The sequence below is a fragment of the Calonectris borealis genome, chromosome 2, assembly GCF_964195595.1.
Source record: "Calonectris borealis chromosome 2, bCalBor7.hap1.2, whole genome shotgun sequence".
In the NCBI taxonomy this organism is placed as follows: Eukaryota; Metazoa; Chordata; class Aves; order Procellariiformes; family Procellariidae; genus Calonectris; species Calonectris borealis.
In genome coordinates, this window is record NC_134313.1 from 26,165,319 (window position 1) to 26,183,110 (window position 17,792).

The 17,792-nt window shown below is 38.9% G+C and overlaps 1 protein-coding gene across 1 annotated transcript in view; it reads right to left on the bottom strand.

The window, feature by feature from the left end:
* Nucleotides 1-17,792, bottom strand: part of CPQ (carboxypeptidase Q) — a 169,845-nt gene that overhangs the window by 85,188 nt on the left and 66,865 nt on the right. Inside the window, exon 4 of the mRNA XM_075144589.1 lies at nt 16,804-17,011. Coding sequence (XP_075000690.1) covers nt 16,804-17,011 — 208 coding nt within the window. The remainder of the gene's footprint in view (nt 1-16,803; nt 17,012-17,792) is intronic.

Consider the following 17,792-nt stretch of genomic DNA (forward strand, 5'->3'; position numbering starts at 1 on the left):
TGAAAGGACTATAACAATTTCTTTTATCTTTAGAAGAGTTATAGTTCCTGAGTGCAGCATCACTGGGAACCTCTTTCACATACGCTTTCGAACAAGACAATAAATCAAAAGTACCAAATCTACTTTCAGTTGCAGTATTTTTCATCCTTATAAGACACAGCAAAAAGCTGAAAACAGTATCACAGGTTTCAAAAGACCTCTCTATACAGTTAAATATTGAGAGTATGTTCAGTTAAGATAGAATAATGCAGAAGATACACTGCATGGATTACCAGCGGTAGAGGTAAGGGAGCAAAAACATGCCCCAACAAACAGCAAGTGAATCTCTTGGATTTAGTCACTGCACCTTGTCCTCCACACAGCCTCTCGAATAAACAGCTTTATAAAACTTAATCAAAATGGAGTTTGCAGATATAACTTCGGTTATTAGATTTAATTTAAATAAAAGTCTCTACTAAGAAACTCAGCCAGATTAGAATTTCAAGGGAAAGTGAGTTGTTCTTAAGTTATTGCTTTATAAATACGTGCTCTGGTCCATTCCCAGCTCTGACAACATTCACTGAATATCTTCCTGATTAGATCGCCAAGAACAATGTAACTCCATACCGAAGTATGTCAAATATATATTATTTGTGAGCCATCACACCCAGAAACAAAGCATCTTACGCAGCAAAAATTTCTCCCAAAGTTTTCCAACTCTTCTTGGAATGAACAGGTTTAAGTGAACAAAAATATCCCTATTTCAGTGCAGAACATGCATTTCCAGCCAAAGATTTTTCTCAAAAGTATGTAAGCCAGGCTGTGCAACACAAAACTTTCAGCAACCAAAAAGAGGATTCAGCACATACAGCATTTTTTTTTTTTAATAAAAATAAATTTAGAATACATTTTCCTTGGTACTTAAGATCCCTCTCATCGCTGTACCAACATATTCCCATGAATGCAAAAATAGAAATCTCTTCCTCCTAGCCTTCTTCCTGAGACTATAAGTAAAAAAATAACCTTATTCACTCAGAGACATACTTGGTTGGGACAAGGAGGACGCAAGCCGAAAGGAAAGTTAAAATTCCAATAAAAGGATATGAAGTCTCATTTTTTTCCTTGGGAGAATCCACTTCATCATCTGTATTCATTTCCCCTGGCAGTTGTCTCCTACCTGTCCACTGGCAGACAAACTAACTGTAGAGATTTTGAAGAGTACATGTAAAAATGGACAGTGGAGTCATGTAGAGCATTAAAATTAAGGTACTAACATCAGATCTTGATTCTGCATTCAGCAGGAAACTACTGCAGTCAGCAGAACACTGGGATGGGAGCTCAGCACACAGGCTGCTGCTGTTTGGTATTTGCTGAGTCTTTGAAAAGCTGCTTAATTTCCAGCAAAAGAAAGAAAAGAAAAAAAGATACACATCATCATGAGTCATGGATCTGGCCTACTGCATCTTTTGGCAAACGAAGTTTAAGCCAGTGATTACTAGCATCCCGAATATTTGGGCATCTGCAAGGACTACAAAATCCAAGAGAATCCCCAGGCAAAGGCATGACTTCATCCAAGAGCAGAACTCGCATGCTTGGACTAGGGACTTGAGTTTCTTCTACTTGATGGGTCCCGCGTGTGAACCCTCACAGGGACGGCTGCTCCGGGCTGTATACCACTATGGACATACATTTCTCTACGTGGGGAAATACAAATGCCAGACTACTCCCCAGTGATTTTTATTTCCAAGTGCTTGATCAGTCCAGATCCTACTGGTAGGAGGAAGACAATGTCTCCTCAAATGCTTCTGCAGCCCAGACACAAATTGAGAAAACTTCAGCCAGATGCCATTTGCCTGCTTCTTATCCCGAGTTCACCTACCAGCCTATCTACTGGAGGGAGGCCCTAAATTTTCAGTACAGATTTTCGTGGGATTGGTGCCCCTTAGTCAGGTAGAACCCCCTACTCCCAAAGCCTCATCTTTCCCTGTCATTTAAGACAAAGTAAGGGACTAAAATCTAATACTAGATCCATCCTTAGCTGTTTTTTTTCAAAACTAGATAGATAAAAAATTCTTTATTCATAGCTGTAATATCAGAGTAGCCCTGGCTGTGTATTAACCTCTGTAATGAGTACGTGTTAAACACCCACTGGCAGTGTATCATTCTGCAGGATGAGTATCTGCAATATACTGTTTGTCCTTTAACCTATTCCAAGGGGAGAAAAATATGTATTGGAATGTCTTTTAAAAAGTTTTGTTTATTTTTGCTGGAGAAACAGTGTTTGCAGATGTACATGGTGCTGTATTTCCATGGCAGAGAAAGTGAGGTCAAAGGAAACTGCCTTTCTCTGGTACAGAAGGTCAGTGAAAGCCCATATTTCCTGAGGAAATGAATTCTACAGGCTTAGACCAACTTTGAGAAGTAACGTCTTCTAAAACAGCTTTGTCAGAATGTGTTCCATCATACAAGAGGAGCATACCTACTGAGTTTACAGTTTTCATCCTGTGTTTTTAGATAGCAGAGGCCCATAAATTTGAAGAGCAGTAGAGAAGGATCAATACCTTGAATACGACTAAATCACATTTATCAGTATAGGGTACATGTCTTCAGTAGAAGACAGACATACCAGGTCTGCAGATTCTTCAGAATGTCTTTTTGTCCCACCAGAACTCTCCTCTGTCAAGTTCACCCTCATCTGGCTGTTACTCATTCATGAACTGATCTCAACTAAGCACAAGATCAATACAATCTTGGTCCTACTACTATAGAAATATGTGGTGAGGAAGAAAGAATATGTAGACTTGCTCATCCATGTGTTATTGGTGCTTGAGTCCATGTTGTCTTAACAGTTCACCCCACAGTTCTCTGAGGTTGTTGAAAAGCAGGAAGAGAGAACCGAACGATACGAGTTTCATCACCACTCATGGGCACTGCTTCAGGAAGGACTCAAAGCATTTTAGCAGAGAACTCAGGAAGACATGAATGTTGTCTCTCTTTTAACCATTAACATCGCAACACAGGTGGCTCATCTTCTGGCCTGAACACTGACCATGCCAATTCTAGAAGGTTAAATTCTGACAGACAAGCTTATAGTAGCCTTTGAGTAGTCCTTCTGTGATTGTGCTTGGGAATGAGAGGTTCAGGACAGAAGAGCAGCTGGCACATTCAGTTTCTCTGGAGTTGCTTAAATGCATTAATACCTGAAGGAGAAACTACTCTCTGAATACTTCTCTCTTCCATTTCCTTTCAACACATAAATCAGAAATGAGATAACAATACTGCTCAGGAGAGGCAACCCGCTGTAGGTCACCTTGAACTGAGAGACCAATTCCTTCAAATTTGTAATTGAAATAAACGTGCCTTACATGGCTAGAACTGCAGCCTGCCCACCAGCTGACTCATTTTGTGGACCACCAAAAAGGTTTCCACCATTTGGTACTCTGCAGGCCACAGTGCGAGAATCTGGCTGTAGCACACAGCTAAATAATTCTTCCTGCAGTTAATTTCAAACAAATGGGAGAAAGAGGAAAGACTATCCACACCACTTCAAAAAGGGACTGCAGTGGGCCAGATGGTGGGGATTATGTCTGGGGGAGGGCTGCTGGTTTACGATGACAGGATGTGAGGGGAAGGGAGCTAGAAATTTGGCATCCCCACCAACGCAAACTTAGCACTGCAGTGCGTTACCTGTTGTGTGGGTAGTGTTCCAGTGGTGAGGGTTGTACCTCCAGGTCCAAGACTGAAACAGAAGGTCACATCATGGAATCTTGAATTCACATTTGCTTTGCTTTTGTAAATTTGTGATAGGTAGGTTACCTACAGAATGTTTTTATTCATCGCAAATAAATATTTTTGTGCCCTTTATTATGCATGTGAAAAAGTGACGCAGAATTATTTCATTCCTTTGCTCACAGTTTGAGTCAATTTTGCTATCTATGCTACCATTTTTCCTTCATTTTTATTCTTTTCAAAAAGCATTAAAACAAAGAGTGTAAAAAACGCTGAAAAGAAGGCTAGTTACTTTCAGACCCCTTTTCCAAGGTTCAAAGACAACTGTAATAAACATTTTATATTTATCACTTTTTAAAATATTGATCTTATGTACTAATACACACATCCAACCAATTCCAATTTCACCTGCAGAACAAAATCGTTAAAGATGCATGTTTGCTAAACCTGTACCAGAAAATAATTTTATTTTCTTCTAGAGGCAAAGGTTTGATTAAACCTGAGACACTGCAGAGAAAATGAAAAGAGCTCTGAAAAAATGGAAGTTCTTCACAGTATTGTCTACAGAACCTTAGATAAACTAAGGTTTCTTAATTACTAATTCAGTAGGTCAGCTTTAGAGCAATTGCACTGCATTATGCTAATGGTTTCATGGATAAATCATTTCTGTGGATTATCATCTGACAGAGTTTATAACTGCAGCTGGTTCACCAAGGAAGAGGGGGACAAAGATGTCTCTTACACTACACCACAAGAGGTGGACGCTTTGAGTTACGTGATGGGAAAGGCACCACATTACCTTCTGTCACTACACTCGTGACAGACATCCCAGGTCAGTGTTGTACCCATACAGCAACACACTGTATTTATTCAACACAGTGTGGATAATCCCTTGATCACTGGTTCTGCTTGGTTCAACATCCCAGTTTTAAATTGGTATTAGCAATTATGATCCACATTACAATTAAATATGTCGTTTCAGATAAGGGAGAAGAAAAAAAAAGATCAGTTCTCTGCTTCAAAGATTCAACAAGAGATTTTAAAGCACTCAAAGAAGCAAAATTAAGTTATCGAAAATACGCTAGTATCTTTTTGCATCACCCTGAGAGAAGAAACCCTTATCTATTCCTAAAGGACACACATTTAAATGAAAATGCAATTATAGACAAAGGAGATTCTTTCAAACCACTAAAACTGTATTTACAGCAATTTAAACAGTTTCAATGCCACTAGATTTAAACAGCTAAAATTACTGCAAGCTAGCTGCTCTTTCTTCAACTTCTTAGTGGCTTTCAAAGATCATCTTAATTAAATGCATTAAGTGATTCTCAGTTAAGCAGGGAAAGGTTTGGTTGGAATTTTTGTTGTTTTTCCTTTAAACATACACAGCCTTTCCCAATTAGGGAAAAGTTTCCCATTAGAAAACAAAACTGAAATTTCTTTGTGCTTTCAACACAAACTTGGACTCCTTTATCCTTTAACAAAATTGAATTTAGCAGCAAGTGATTCAATTTGACAGATATGCAAATTATGTATTTTCCCATCTATATATTATTGGCTGGATCTTAAATAGATCCAGCATTTGTGCTTTATGATGTTGCAGAATCCTATGCTGAAAGGTCACTAAAAGAGCTTTAAATGTGCTACGTAGATAATTAAACAAAGCTATCTCCTTAATGCAGAGGCTTTTGAAAGAAACTGCAGCAATTATAGCATGCCAAACGATCAGATGCTCTGTCAGCAGCCTGAGCTTTTTGCACTCACAAAAGATTGTCTAGATGCCTCCACTCATCCCTGTACAAACACGTTCTTCAAGTGTGACACCCCCCCCCCGCAACTTGTGGATCTAAAACATGTTTGCTCGCATGTCAAGACAGCTTTTCCAAGGAAAAGCTGGATGTCATCTCATTACTTTTATGCCACAATTTGTACCATGCCTGCTAAGTCCTTACAACTGTTTTCAGCAAATATGGCAAAGATCCTGTATGAGCCACTCTGCCAGGGGCACACTGTACATTCAATTTCTGCTTCCTAAAGAAAAGCAGATCACATTTCATCCTTATAAGTATTGACAATTCCTATGAATTTGCCAAGATTATTCTAAACCACTCTTCTCTACTCCAGAGTATTTAGTATTTTATCTTTGTGAGCTTGGCAACACTTGCAATCACATTCTTCGTTCCCTCACCCTGGTCCAGTCGCCACCAGTCTCAGAAGGTCACACTGAAATGCGACCAAGAACATCCCGACTTCTTCTTAATTCACAGAAAAATGTGTTACAGATAAATGAAAATGGAAGTAATTTGAGTGTTAGCCATGGCTGACTTTGCGCAACAAATAATCTCAAGCATTCTGAAAGGCTTGCTGGGTATTTTGCAAGGGCAGGGAGGGCTGTTACATCAAACTCTAGCAGGAAATTGTGTGCATAACAAAGTCCACAGATAAAAGAATATAAAGCTTATATATTTTCATATAATCTAGAATATTATCCTTACCAATTTTGTTGAAATTTAACCAACCTATCAAAGCCAGCTTATTTATACTTCTTTATGCTTAACTGTATCTCTTTCCTGAAATTCAGCATTTAAATTTGTCTAGGCAATTTTTAATTAAACTACGAAATTAATCAATGAAAAAGTAAATGCACCATACTTAGTGGGTAAGGGCAATCCAATTATTTTGTCAAACTTATCTGAAGGTTGGAAACTCTAATGAATGAGAAAAAAATCGTGAGACTTGGGCTTGCTATAAATAGGCTTATTAACTATAGCCTATTTATATGCACAGTATAACAGCTGCAGTCTTCCAGAAAGACTTGCAGAACAACTTCCAGAACGTGTGAAGAGACAAACAAAGTATCATCTGAACATTAATTCCAGCTAAGTGAACAGATCCCTGGCGCACTTCAGCATATAAACTGAGGTCAGTGGACTTCAAGCAGAAGTGGAGAACATAAATCCAAGACATCCGTGACTTCAGGTTTACAATGCCAAGAAACAAAATCATACAAGCAGAACGGACCACGAGCTGTAGTATTTGCTTGTAAGATAAAACAGAGAGGAACATACTTGTTAACAGCTCAAGATCTTGTTTTTCCTTTCCTTCACAAAGAATAATGCGATCTCAGGTCCTCTTCCTCATTACTTGAAAGGGGAAAGAAGAGGAGGAAGGACATCACATTTTAGAGCTCAGTAATCACTCTCCTGGCAAGAAGCTGGATGACAGACATTTCCCATTTGGAATGGTAGAATATGCGCTACTCTGCCGAGCAGCACGCCACAGAAGATGGTGTCCTAAAACTATCATATATCTATATAAAAATATAGATATATAGCTTACAGCAACAAATTCCATTACAGTGAAGGAATATTATTTCATGAAATACCTTCTCCCACAAGCAGCACATTAAACTTGACACGGAGAGTTTGAGAAAAATCTTTGTCCAGTTAACATCACTGAAATAAGCACAATGATCATTAGACCAAGCACACAATTAAAAAATAAAGGCCAGAATTTTATGTGATACAGAAGTACTGAGATAGCATTAATATTCTTTCCCGTTGAGTTGAAATATTTAAAATACAAAGAAAATCCTACTTCTATTTGCTTATACGCACTTTAGGAAAAAACACTGATTTGGTGCAATTTCTAAAGCAGTATGGTTTACAGACTGTTTCACCTTACATCATGATATTATTCCGTTCTCCACCCTGTATATGATAATGTATGTATGATTAGATGAAATGGGACATAGAGGTTTTTTTCTGAGTAGTTTATACCAGGACACTGTACACAGTTCTTGAGACTAGTATTTCACAATGATGGCTGTAAATTCAAACACTGTGATAGAAATCAGATGTCAAGGGACTATGTAACTACCAGAAGAATACACATTTTAGTTTATTTTTGTTCAAATTTGTAAACCAGTCTATGGAATAAACGACAGAATAAAAACCAGTGGGAAAAGCAAATGCAGACTGTGAGGAACATACTTTTCAGCATGTATAAAGAAGCAAACTTACAGAACCTGTAGTACAAAATATGTTTTCTGTTAAAGACCCTGTATGACGCCCTTTTTTTTCTTTGCAACTTCAATAAAGAAGAAATGGGATCCCAGTCCTAAACACATAAACCAGTTTACTTTCCTGACAAATACTATTGAAAAGAGTCAATCATGTAAATCCGGAATTTGTCCAAAATTTCCATTTACCTGTTACAATGAATTAGAATTACATTTGTTTAGGACAAAATTCTAGATAACTTACATATTACATCATGATAGATTGTTGGTATGAGTAGCGATAATACTTGAGAAACACTATGAACTAAACTCATTCTTTGATTTAATTAAGATTTATGCCTGCCAGCCTCACAAGATCTTTAACATTTTATTAATAATCATTCTGGACAAATTTTACTGGTATAATGTGCTTTACAGTGTATTTTGCTTTGCCAAACCATAATAAATACTTTTGCATCATTGTGACTACATTTACAATAAAGTTACAGTGGCAAAGTGCAAGGTCTCAGAAGCCTAGGGGACTCCTTCTAGGCTGATGAAATTGTATAAAAAACTATAACAATGGTATAAAAAAAAACAGAACAAATGTTATCAACGTTTGAAGCACACACTACCGAAGCAAACCGAGGTCTTGAGTTTAATTCTCCCAAAGACCACACCAACTGTGGTGAGCTTATCATTTTCACCATTTCTCCCCACTCCTTGTTCTCACAAAGCAGCAATGCGATGCGTGAAATTGTGCTTGTTAGCACGATTCTGCAGCTGCTTCAGTGTTTCTCAAGAATACTGTCTCTCTGCCCAGCAAAACTACAAACTCTGCTAGATACTCTGCTACATCCTTGAGTAACCATCTCTCAGCTGCTGCAACCACACGTTTCTTAGCATAACACCTCTACTGTCAGTATTTCAGTGCGATTGAGCAGACCAAGTTCTTTCCCCCTTTCACCTCAGCCCCAGCCTGAACATTTTAGATTTCACTGCTATTAGCATTTCCCCTTCACTCCATTAACAACGTTAGTTCCATCCACAATCTGCAATCTCACTGTCAGGTCTTCCTCCACATTGGTCCTGCATGTGAGAACCTCTGAATCCGTGTCGAACAGCCCTCTACATCCAACCCAAACGCTTTCAGACGTGCAGTTTTTCATCAGACTTGCATGGAAAATATGTATTTTTTTAGCACTGCACTCATCTCCTGGACTGCAGACTCACGAGGACAAGAACTATCTTGGTAGTCCTCCTTCTGTTGTACAAGGTCAATTATACAGTCTGCACCTAACAAATACAAACATATGACTACAGCTATTTGACTACTTCTGTAGTGAATAGTTGTTTTTAAAACTAATCCTTGACACTTGGCACTAGCATTTCTGGCACCTACTTATTCATAATGACAAGTACGATTTACTTTCTTTCCTTCTTTCTCTCAATATTGTGGTTTCTTACTTCAAGCCTCAGGCAAGTATCACATCTGCCAAACCCAGAACTACCCTTTAGATACTTTTGCGTATCAGAATGCTGAAAGGATGCCGTGTAATTTTAGAAGATAACTTTTTCAACGTGGAGGAAAAAAAAAAGCTTTCACAACCATTCTGTAAACCCTATGTGTATTTGTAAATTATTACTGAAATAAAATCCCATAGTAATTCTTTAAACTGCTGTGTGGGAGTAGAGACAAAGGAATGGGTCAGAAGAAAAAATATTACAGTGTATCTGCTTATACTCACATCATCAAAAGGACTACAAAACTGTGTGCTCAGATAAATTTGCTAGCCAACAGAACAAGCAGCTTAAACGTTCGTTTTTAACTTCTAGTCTCACAATTTAGTTGGTTGCAGTTTAAGAAGCAGAGAAGTTAAAATCCAACCAAATGTTCCAAAGAGTAGTGCACAGAGCAAAGGTCTAGCAAGTCGCTTTGGGCTGATACCAGACTGCATTCAAAAAGCGAAAGAGGCGGGGGTAGGCAGCCAGCTGACATGTATGTGCTGGTACCTATGCCCAGGCTTGGGTGAAAGGCAGAAAGCACGCTGTCTGAGCTTACATCAAGAGAATCCAAATGGAACGTGTATAGAAGGGTGACAGCGGCACTCAATTCCTCCAAACTCCACTTGACTCTAGTGAGGAAGGCCACCTAGATGTCCTCATCCCTTGTCACTGTCACCCTGGTGCTGCAGTAACCTAGGATATCACCAGTTGCGTGCCAGCGAGTTGCGTTAGCACACCCTAAGAAGGTCCTGCTCTCCTCCCGAGAGCAGTTGTCGACGGCAACTAAAGCTAATCATTTTTCCTTCATATTGCAATAGCTCATATGCAGTGACGGCTGCTGTGCCTCAGCTGGCAAGAGGAGGATCCTGTCAAAGGGCTGCTGGCTTGCTTGTACCCAGTGGAGCACATCCCTTGGCTCTGCTCTGGCATCACCAAGCTGAGAGACCCAGTAACTTCAGATGTCTCCAAGATCAGCAGAGACTGCTACCATTCCGGCCCTCTCCCCCACTCTCAGCTGCCCATTTATAGATATGGTCTAGTCATTTTGAAAACATCTGAACATTACAAAGGTCACATTACACTGGTGAATCCGACCTGATGCCTTCCAGCAAAATTCTATCAGGAAAATAATTTTTAAAAAGATGTAAGCTGTTTTGAAACTTTCTTCCACATATACACATTCACTTGTTCCACCAATATTTCAGACACGCACTCTAAGTAGTACAATGCTTTTTAACTGTTGCCCCAACCACATACGCACAAATCACTTACAAGATATTTGTTGCACACCCAGATACTGAGGTTTCCAAAATACATGCCCACTTTAGGACATATTGGTCATTCAGAGTCAGAAGGCAAACTATTGAGTTTGCCAAGTTCTCCCCAGCAGAATTAAATGCTTTCAGTCAGCTCTTGGGTTTTAAATGGGCACTTCAAGTCTTAGAAGATTTGCCAAGCTCTACACCACAAAATTTAACATGCACTTTAGACTTAAAATATGGTAGGCCTTCTGGCAGTTTAAAAAAAAGAAAACAACACATTTTTAAAATGGTCAAGTTACAAAGAAAAATTTTCCTCCATATCAATTTCATATTAATTTGACTGTTTTCATCATGACAAGACCTCTGTTTAAGAACAAATGACAACAATATTGCCACTCCCACAAGGCACACTATAAAACCACCCCCCTTAATTAATAGTACAAAGTCCTGTTACTAATAAAACAAACACATACACAGAGTGTACTACTTCTTTCAGCAAATATTGATACAAAAACTTCAAAGAAAATAAAACATTTCCTAACAATGCCAATGTTCCTTCTTCACCCTTTCTCTTGTTTCTTTTTCACCATTTCTCTTTCTTCTTCTTTCTCATCAGTTCGCTATCATGAGGTAATGAGCTGGCACTCTCAAAACCCAAACTCCGTAATCATCTCTTAAATTCTGTTAAATTCTCTTAAATTCTAGCAGTGAGAGGCATCAGCTTACAGTCACAGGAGAGGCGCTCACAGAATTGCATTTACAAACCCTTCAACATTTTGGAATGAATAGCAAAACAATCCACATGGAGAAAATGTGATAATGGACCCATAACGTGATGGCACTAGGCTCTTAAAATGTTTCTACTCAAAGCTTTATTGTATGCATGATTTAGTTTGAGCATAGGGATATCTGGAAGCAACATTAAAGGGCTAATGGATAGACATTTTGTTAACATATGTCGAACTGGTGCCAGGCCATAAAACAACATTGTACTGAGTATTACACATCTTCAGAGAAGTCTTTTTTTTTTTCCCCTAGGGTTGGTGTTTTTTTTTTGGTTTACAAATTATTTCTTCCCTTATGTGAATGAATGCCTAACAGGCTCAGAAGCCTGGTCAATTTTCATATTCTCTTGTTCCCTGGAGCTTTGCCCAGTATCACAAATTCCAAGAGAGGGCCGATTTTTGAAATAGGGAAAGGAAGAAGAATGAAAAAGTAAATAAGCTGCTGTTTCCTTTGTAGAACAGGTTCTGTTACATCAGTCACAGATTGGTAAAGAACTTCACAATCTATTACCTTAGCATCTCTGTTTCTCAGGTCATTCCTAGGACTGCTACTTTCAAAGTGCTGTCCAAACTTGGCTCAGAGCTACAGTACATTCTTCAATGGTCTTTTATGCCTGTGGTGTTCAAAATAGAGTCACTTTTCAAATGGTACATTTTGTAGAAATGGCACTCCATAAAAACAGGAGGCAAAAAAGCAGTGTAGAGTGAATTCCTGGAACAGCTGTTCAGGATTCCAAAAAAGCCACTTACGAGCCGCTCCGTTTGTGCTCTACAGTATTTATGCTAGATCACAGAATAACGAGCAACCATTAAATTTACGTACTTTGTAGGGCACTTAAGAAACAGTTTTCCTATCACTTAGTAACTGTAAGATAGGTAAAAAATACTGCACACCAAGAAATATGCAGTACGGAAAAATACTGAAAGTCAGGATTATCAAGAGTTATATCTTTATCTACTTTGATACCTTTTCAGTTAATCAAGTATTTTGTGGTTCCGTGTTTGGCACATAAGGTACACTGAAGCCAGACTAACAAGAAACAGCCCCTATTTATAGCATTTCCCCAGAGATGGGAACAGTTGCTTCTGCGCTTTAAGACCAATCATGTTACATCTGTATTAAAATGAGAAGACAAACATATTTTACTGCCAGCTCTGCCTGAATTTCAAATGAAAACCACATTAGTTAACTTGTGAATTTCTCAGTCAGTCAGTCTCCAGTGTCAACTTACATAGTTTAAATAAAACATCTCACCAATACACAATACAGTACAAAAGGATGCTAACAGCATGGTCCCAGGTTCAACAGTGTGCTTCAAAAACTCCTTCTCCAAGATAAAAGTCAGGAATGGATTGCAAATGTCTCTAACCTGCAATAGCCTGGACCTCAGCAGGTTCTGCTACCATAACTTTCTCATTTCACAAACTGTTTGGCTCAATTGTCAGCAGTCATACAGGCTTAAATATGTTAAGTCCCACAACCCACAGGTTTTCCACTCTTGCTGCTGTCCTAAGCACCGTGAGAATGAGATCCCAAGCTCAGAAAGGCTGCCAGGGCATCAAGTCATAGCACGTTTGGTCCCACTGCTTGCCATCTGTTTATATGAAGAAAAGCTTGGTCTTGAACTCATTATCTTATGGGCACAGGCTCACCTCCTTTGGGCACTTACAGGGATTCAGGCCTCAGCAGGCACTAAACGAGGACCTCGGGACTGACAGCGAGGATGGTGGATGTCTCTGCTCAGAACATGCACAGTAATGCCCACTCTGACATTAGTCAGGGTCCTGTCTGGGGAGAGCAGCCCCTCCCTAATTCAGAATAGATAATACAAAGCTAAACAGAACAGAGACATTGGTGAGACACTGAACTTTACTGACAGCATGACAAAATCCATTTCCTTTTTCTGTTCAGATGCTTTCTACGCCGCCTGAAAACTTGGTAGTACAAAGTTGCAACTTACAGTAGGTTTCAAAGCACATTTTTCTTAGTTGGAGCAATTGATGCTAAAGCATTTGCTTACTGCTACTGGCTGGCCAAACCGAAAGGATAAATCAGAACAGAAACCTGAAGTATCAGTGGGTTAACTTTTCAAAAGTACCTGTGTGCCTTGGGTGCTGTCCTGGTTTTGGTTGGGATGGAGTTGATTTTCTTCCTATTAACTGGTATAGTGCTGTGTTTTGGATGTAGTGTGAGAATAATGTTGATGACACACTGATGTTTTGGTTGTTGCTAGGTATTGTTTACGCTAGTAAAGGACTTTTCATCTTCCCATGCCCTGCCAGATGTGCAGGGGGCTGGGAGGGAGCGTGGCCGGGACGGCTGGCCCAGCTGGCCGATAGGCTCATACCATATGACGTCATGCTCAGCATATAAGGCTGGGTGAAGAAGAAGGAGGGGGGGGTGTTCGGAGTGATGGCGTGTGTCTTCCCAAGTAACCGTTACGCGTGATGGAGCCCTGCTTTCCTGGAGATGGCTGAACACCTGCCTGCCGATGGGAAGTAGTGAATGAATTCCTTGTTTTGCTTTGCTTGCGTGCGCGGCTTTTGCTTTCCCTGTTAAACTGTCTTTATCTCAACCCACGAGTTTTCTCACTTTTACCCTTCTGATTCTCTCCCCCATCCCACCCGGCAGGGGGGGGGTGAGCGAGCGGCTGCGTGGTGCTCAGTGGCCGGCTGGGGTTAAACCACGACAGGTGCAGAGCTGCCTCAAAAAGCAACAGGACATCTGCACCCATGACACATCATCGCTTCCAAAGACGAATGCACTCCTGAGAGCTTGATGCTTCACAACCAGTAATCATATTTCTTTTATTGCTTTAAGTTGTTCAGAAACGTAAATGTGTTAAAGATAAGCACAGGTGCCTAAACAAACGTTTGCAAGTTTGACAATTCTGAGTATCCATTTTGATGACATCAAACATTTCTTGCAACAGTAAAACAAAGCATGTATTACAAGACTTCAAGAACACTAGGTCTAAAATAAAGCAAACTTTTAGGAAAATATGTCAGAAATATTTAAACTACTTTTTTTCCCGTTTTCCGTAACATTTTTCTAGTTTTACTTTTTTTCCCTCCATTGCGATATGCAAGAATCCACACAAAATACTTGAAAAAATAACTTAAAAAGGAGGAACTGAACTGGACATGCTGCAAAAGTGGTCAAATAAAGCAAAAAAAAAAGGTAAGAAAAAACAATAAATCGTCTTCCCCTTTCAAGGATTTTAGTAATTATATTCAACATGGCTTGTAACAGATAAAATTTTCAGACGAATATGATTTCGCTTCTTGGTGATTATATTAATAAACGTGCTAAAATCTCACAGGAGTGATTCATGAATTATTTATAAATCAAGCAGCATATTACATTCTGGTCAATATGCAGATGAACACAAACATGACTAATGTGCAGTTACATCTAGAACTGTACCACTTCTCACTAGACTTCTTCAGTACCCTACAGTGACCCTCACTTTCAGTTAGGTTCCAGTTTTTTAACTTATAATTTGCTGCAATACCTGTGACCAGTTATGTTTCACAGCCTTCAGCCTAATTTCAAACTGTTTTGCTTTAGACCTTTGTAAGAGCGATACCACCCGCTGCTGATTTCTCACCCAGAGTTCAGAGATCCAGATTTGCTTTTGTTTCAATTCAAAACTTAAATTGGAATTTTGGCCTGTGGAAATGGCACCTTTCTATTCCCCTGGATTTGTAATGCATTTTGAAACACTTTGGCATAAAAAGCATTGTAAGAGTTCGGGTCTGCAATGTGTTTTATTGCCTAAATAGCTAGATGGTTCCCATTTTTACCGGAGTAACACAGTGGAACGAGCATGGTGAAGCACCCATTAAGGCTCCAAGAGGAACTGAGTACTAAAAAACCTAAACATTCACTTGTTTTATTTTTCTGTTTCTTGGTTACATTTTCAAAGTGTGTCCACTACCACTCCCATTAACATCAGCAGGGGGCTTGTAAATAAGTCTTTACCCAGTGTTTCAAAAAACTGAGTTTCTCAGTGGAAGAAGTGAAGAGATGCCAATCCATTTCATTACTTAAAGAAACAGAGCAGGACACCAAAGAGAAAATCAAGTACATGCAAGCATCTTAATGCATCTTTGAAGGTTACATTTGGACACTTTATAATCTGAATCGAAATGTCATGATTTTGAAATACACCAAACATAATTCAGGAAAGACAGCCTATGAGCTGGTTAGAACCACTGCTAAAAATTCAGATGACATAAAATTAAAGTAGCTGTACCCTAATTTAGAAGTTGGAGCATTGTCTTTAACTCGGTAAACGTATGTCTCATGAAGCGAAATTCATAGGTGATGGTATGTAAACTGATCAACCACGATGGTCCCTTTTTCGATGCTACTTTTTCCCTGCCCAGTGATCAAGCTTCTGAAACCGCACATTCATGCTAACACTGAGAATCTCTAGACACCACAAGCCAGAGCTGCAGAACTACCATCTCAGAGAAGATAAAATCTTGCAAGAACTATGCCTAGTTTAAAGGACAGAGACAGTCATTCTTATTTTCCATTCAAGTTAAAAAACTACCATGTTTAAAAAAGAATCGTGGCTCGTAGATGTATTTCAGCAGCAATTTCTGGCACTGCTGTAATTGAGGTTGCATCAGCATTTTCACAATAAACCAAACTGCCAGAAAAAACATTCCATGTTGTAAGCTGACATAGAAGACCTCATACCAGGCACAAATCCTTCAGCACCACGGATTTAGTTTGTATGATTTTTGGCTAAGAAGTTGGAAGAAAAGAGAAAGCAAGAGGAAAGTCTTAAAATGGCAACCAACAATTTAGGATTAACTAGTGTTCAAACAGAATTTGCAGATACTTTCTAGCGCAGATGGTTTATTCCTCCAAACTAACACACGTACAACTCCTGCTAAACGCAGCAATGATTTGCCAAAAAAAAAAAAATCTTACAAAAAGTTAAACTGACATCCTGCGTTCACTTTTACATTTGAGGGAAAACTCAGGCAAAACAATTTTACTTCCGGACAGCAGAACCTGGCTTATTTGCCTGATCAAGAAACCACTTGAAAATTATGAACAGAACGATAAGCAAACTCCAAGCACAAATCGTTATGGCAACCTTAACTTACTACTTGTTATTTAAAACAATAAATGTATTTGTTACACTGATAGGATTTCACTTCTGCTTACACACACGCTTCTTTGTAAGCCTATACAGATGGTACTATTTAAAGTGAGCTTTAAGTCAGGGAAACAAAAAGGAGGAGGTTAAATCGTGTACAGTTTAGTTGAATTTCCTGTTCTTAGAACATAGTAATTCTTATAGTTTTCTAAGATATATCCTAGTACGTTAGAACTGAGCCTGGTGGTTTCAAACCTGCTACCTGAAAAAAACTGAAAAGCCAAGATGCCTGAAATGTAGAAGAGTAGGTGACCAAGAGTTACTCGTTTGAGGTATTCCTTAGGAAGGGCTGTTCTTTGGTTTTGGTTTTTTTCATATTTTTAAAGAACAAAATAAGTTTTTTTTTGTATATTCTCACTCACCTGCTCTGGGTACTTGCTTCCAACTATCTCTGCCACGGTATTAAAGGAAGGAGAGTCTGGATAGGTCTTAGCCCCCATCTTCAGGTGCACAACGATCTTAATGCCCCGGAAAGACATCCGTGACATCATTTCAGCATCTTCCACAGAGATGCAAGCAGTGGGAATCCGGGGCACATCAGGCTGGTAATTCTGCCACCCAGTATGTGGGCTGTGAAAAGAAAAATAAAAACACAGTGTTAACAACTTAGCTCTGTAACTTATTATCATTATTACAAAATTATTAAAAAGAATACTTTCACTACCATCCCCAGCAGACTCTCAAAAAGGATATATTTACTATTTTTAAATAAACCATTTGATAAAATACATCAAGTGTTTTTACACTAATCAGAGTATCTGACTGTCACCATTCCATATGTCTGGAAAGCTATTCTGTATCAGCTCTATTTAGGTCATTGCCATGCTTTGACATTACAATCCTCTGATACCACACTTCACTGCTTTATCAGGACGAAAGCAATGAAAAGCCAGTAAGTGAACAGTTCATAAGAAATGCATTTATTGCCCTGTGACAAGTAATGAAATTAAAATTCACTACTTCAACTATTTCAACATCAGACTGGAGATTTATTTTGAAGAGCACTAATATGAGAGACTTTAGGAAAAACAAGACAGTAAGACCGTAAAAAAAATGCACATTTATTTGTTCTCAGTACACTCAAGATTTCAACCACTACCTGTAGACAAAAGAGAACTGGAAAAAAAAAACCAAACCAACAACCATTAACTTTACACAAATTACGCAAAGAAGAAGAAAAACATGCACCACTAAATGTAAGGCTTCAGTGTCTTCCATTTAGGAATAGCTATGCCTTGTGAAGATAAAAAAAGGGGAAAAGAAAAAAACCAGAAATAATCACAAAATTCCTCTGACATTCACAGTGTGATATGGAGTGACTTCTTCCCTCTTAGAAAGCTGCAGACAGTTT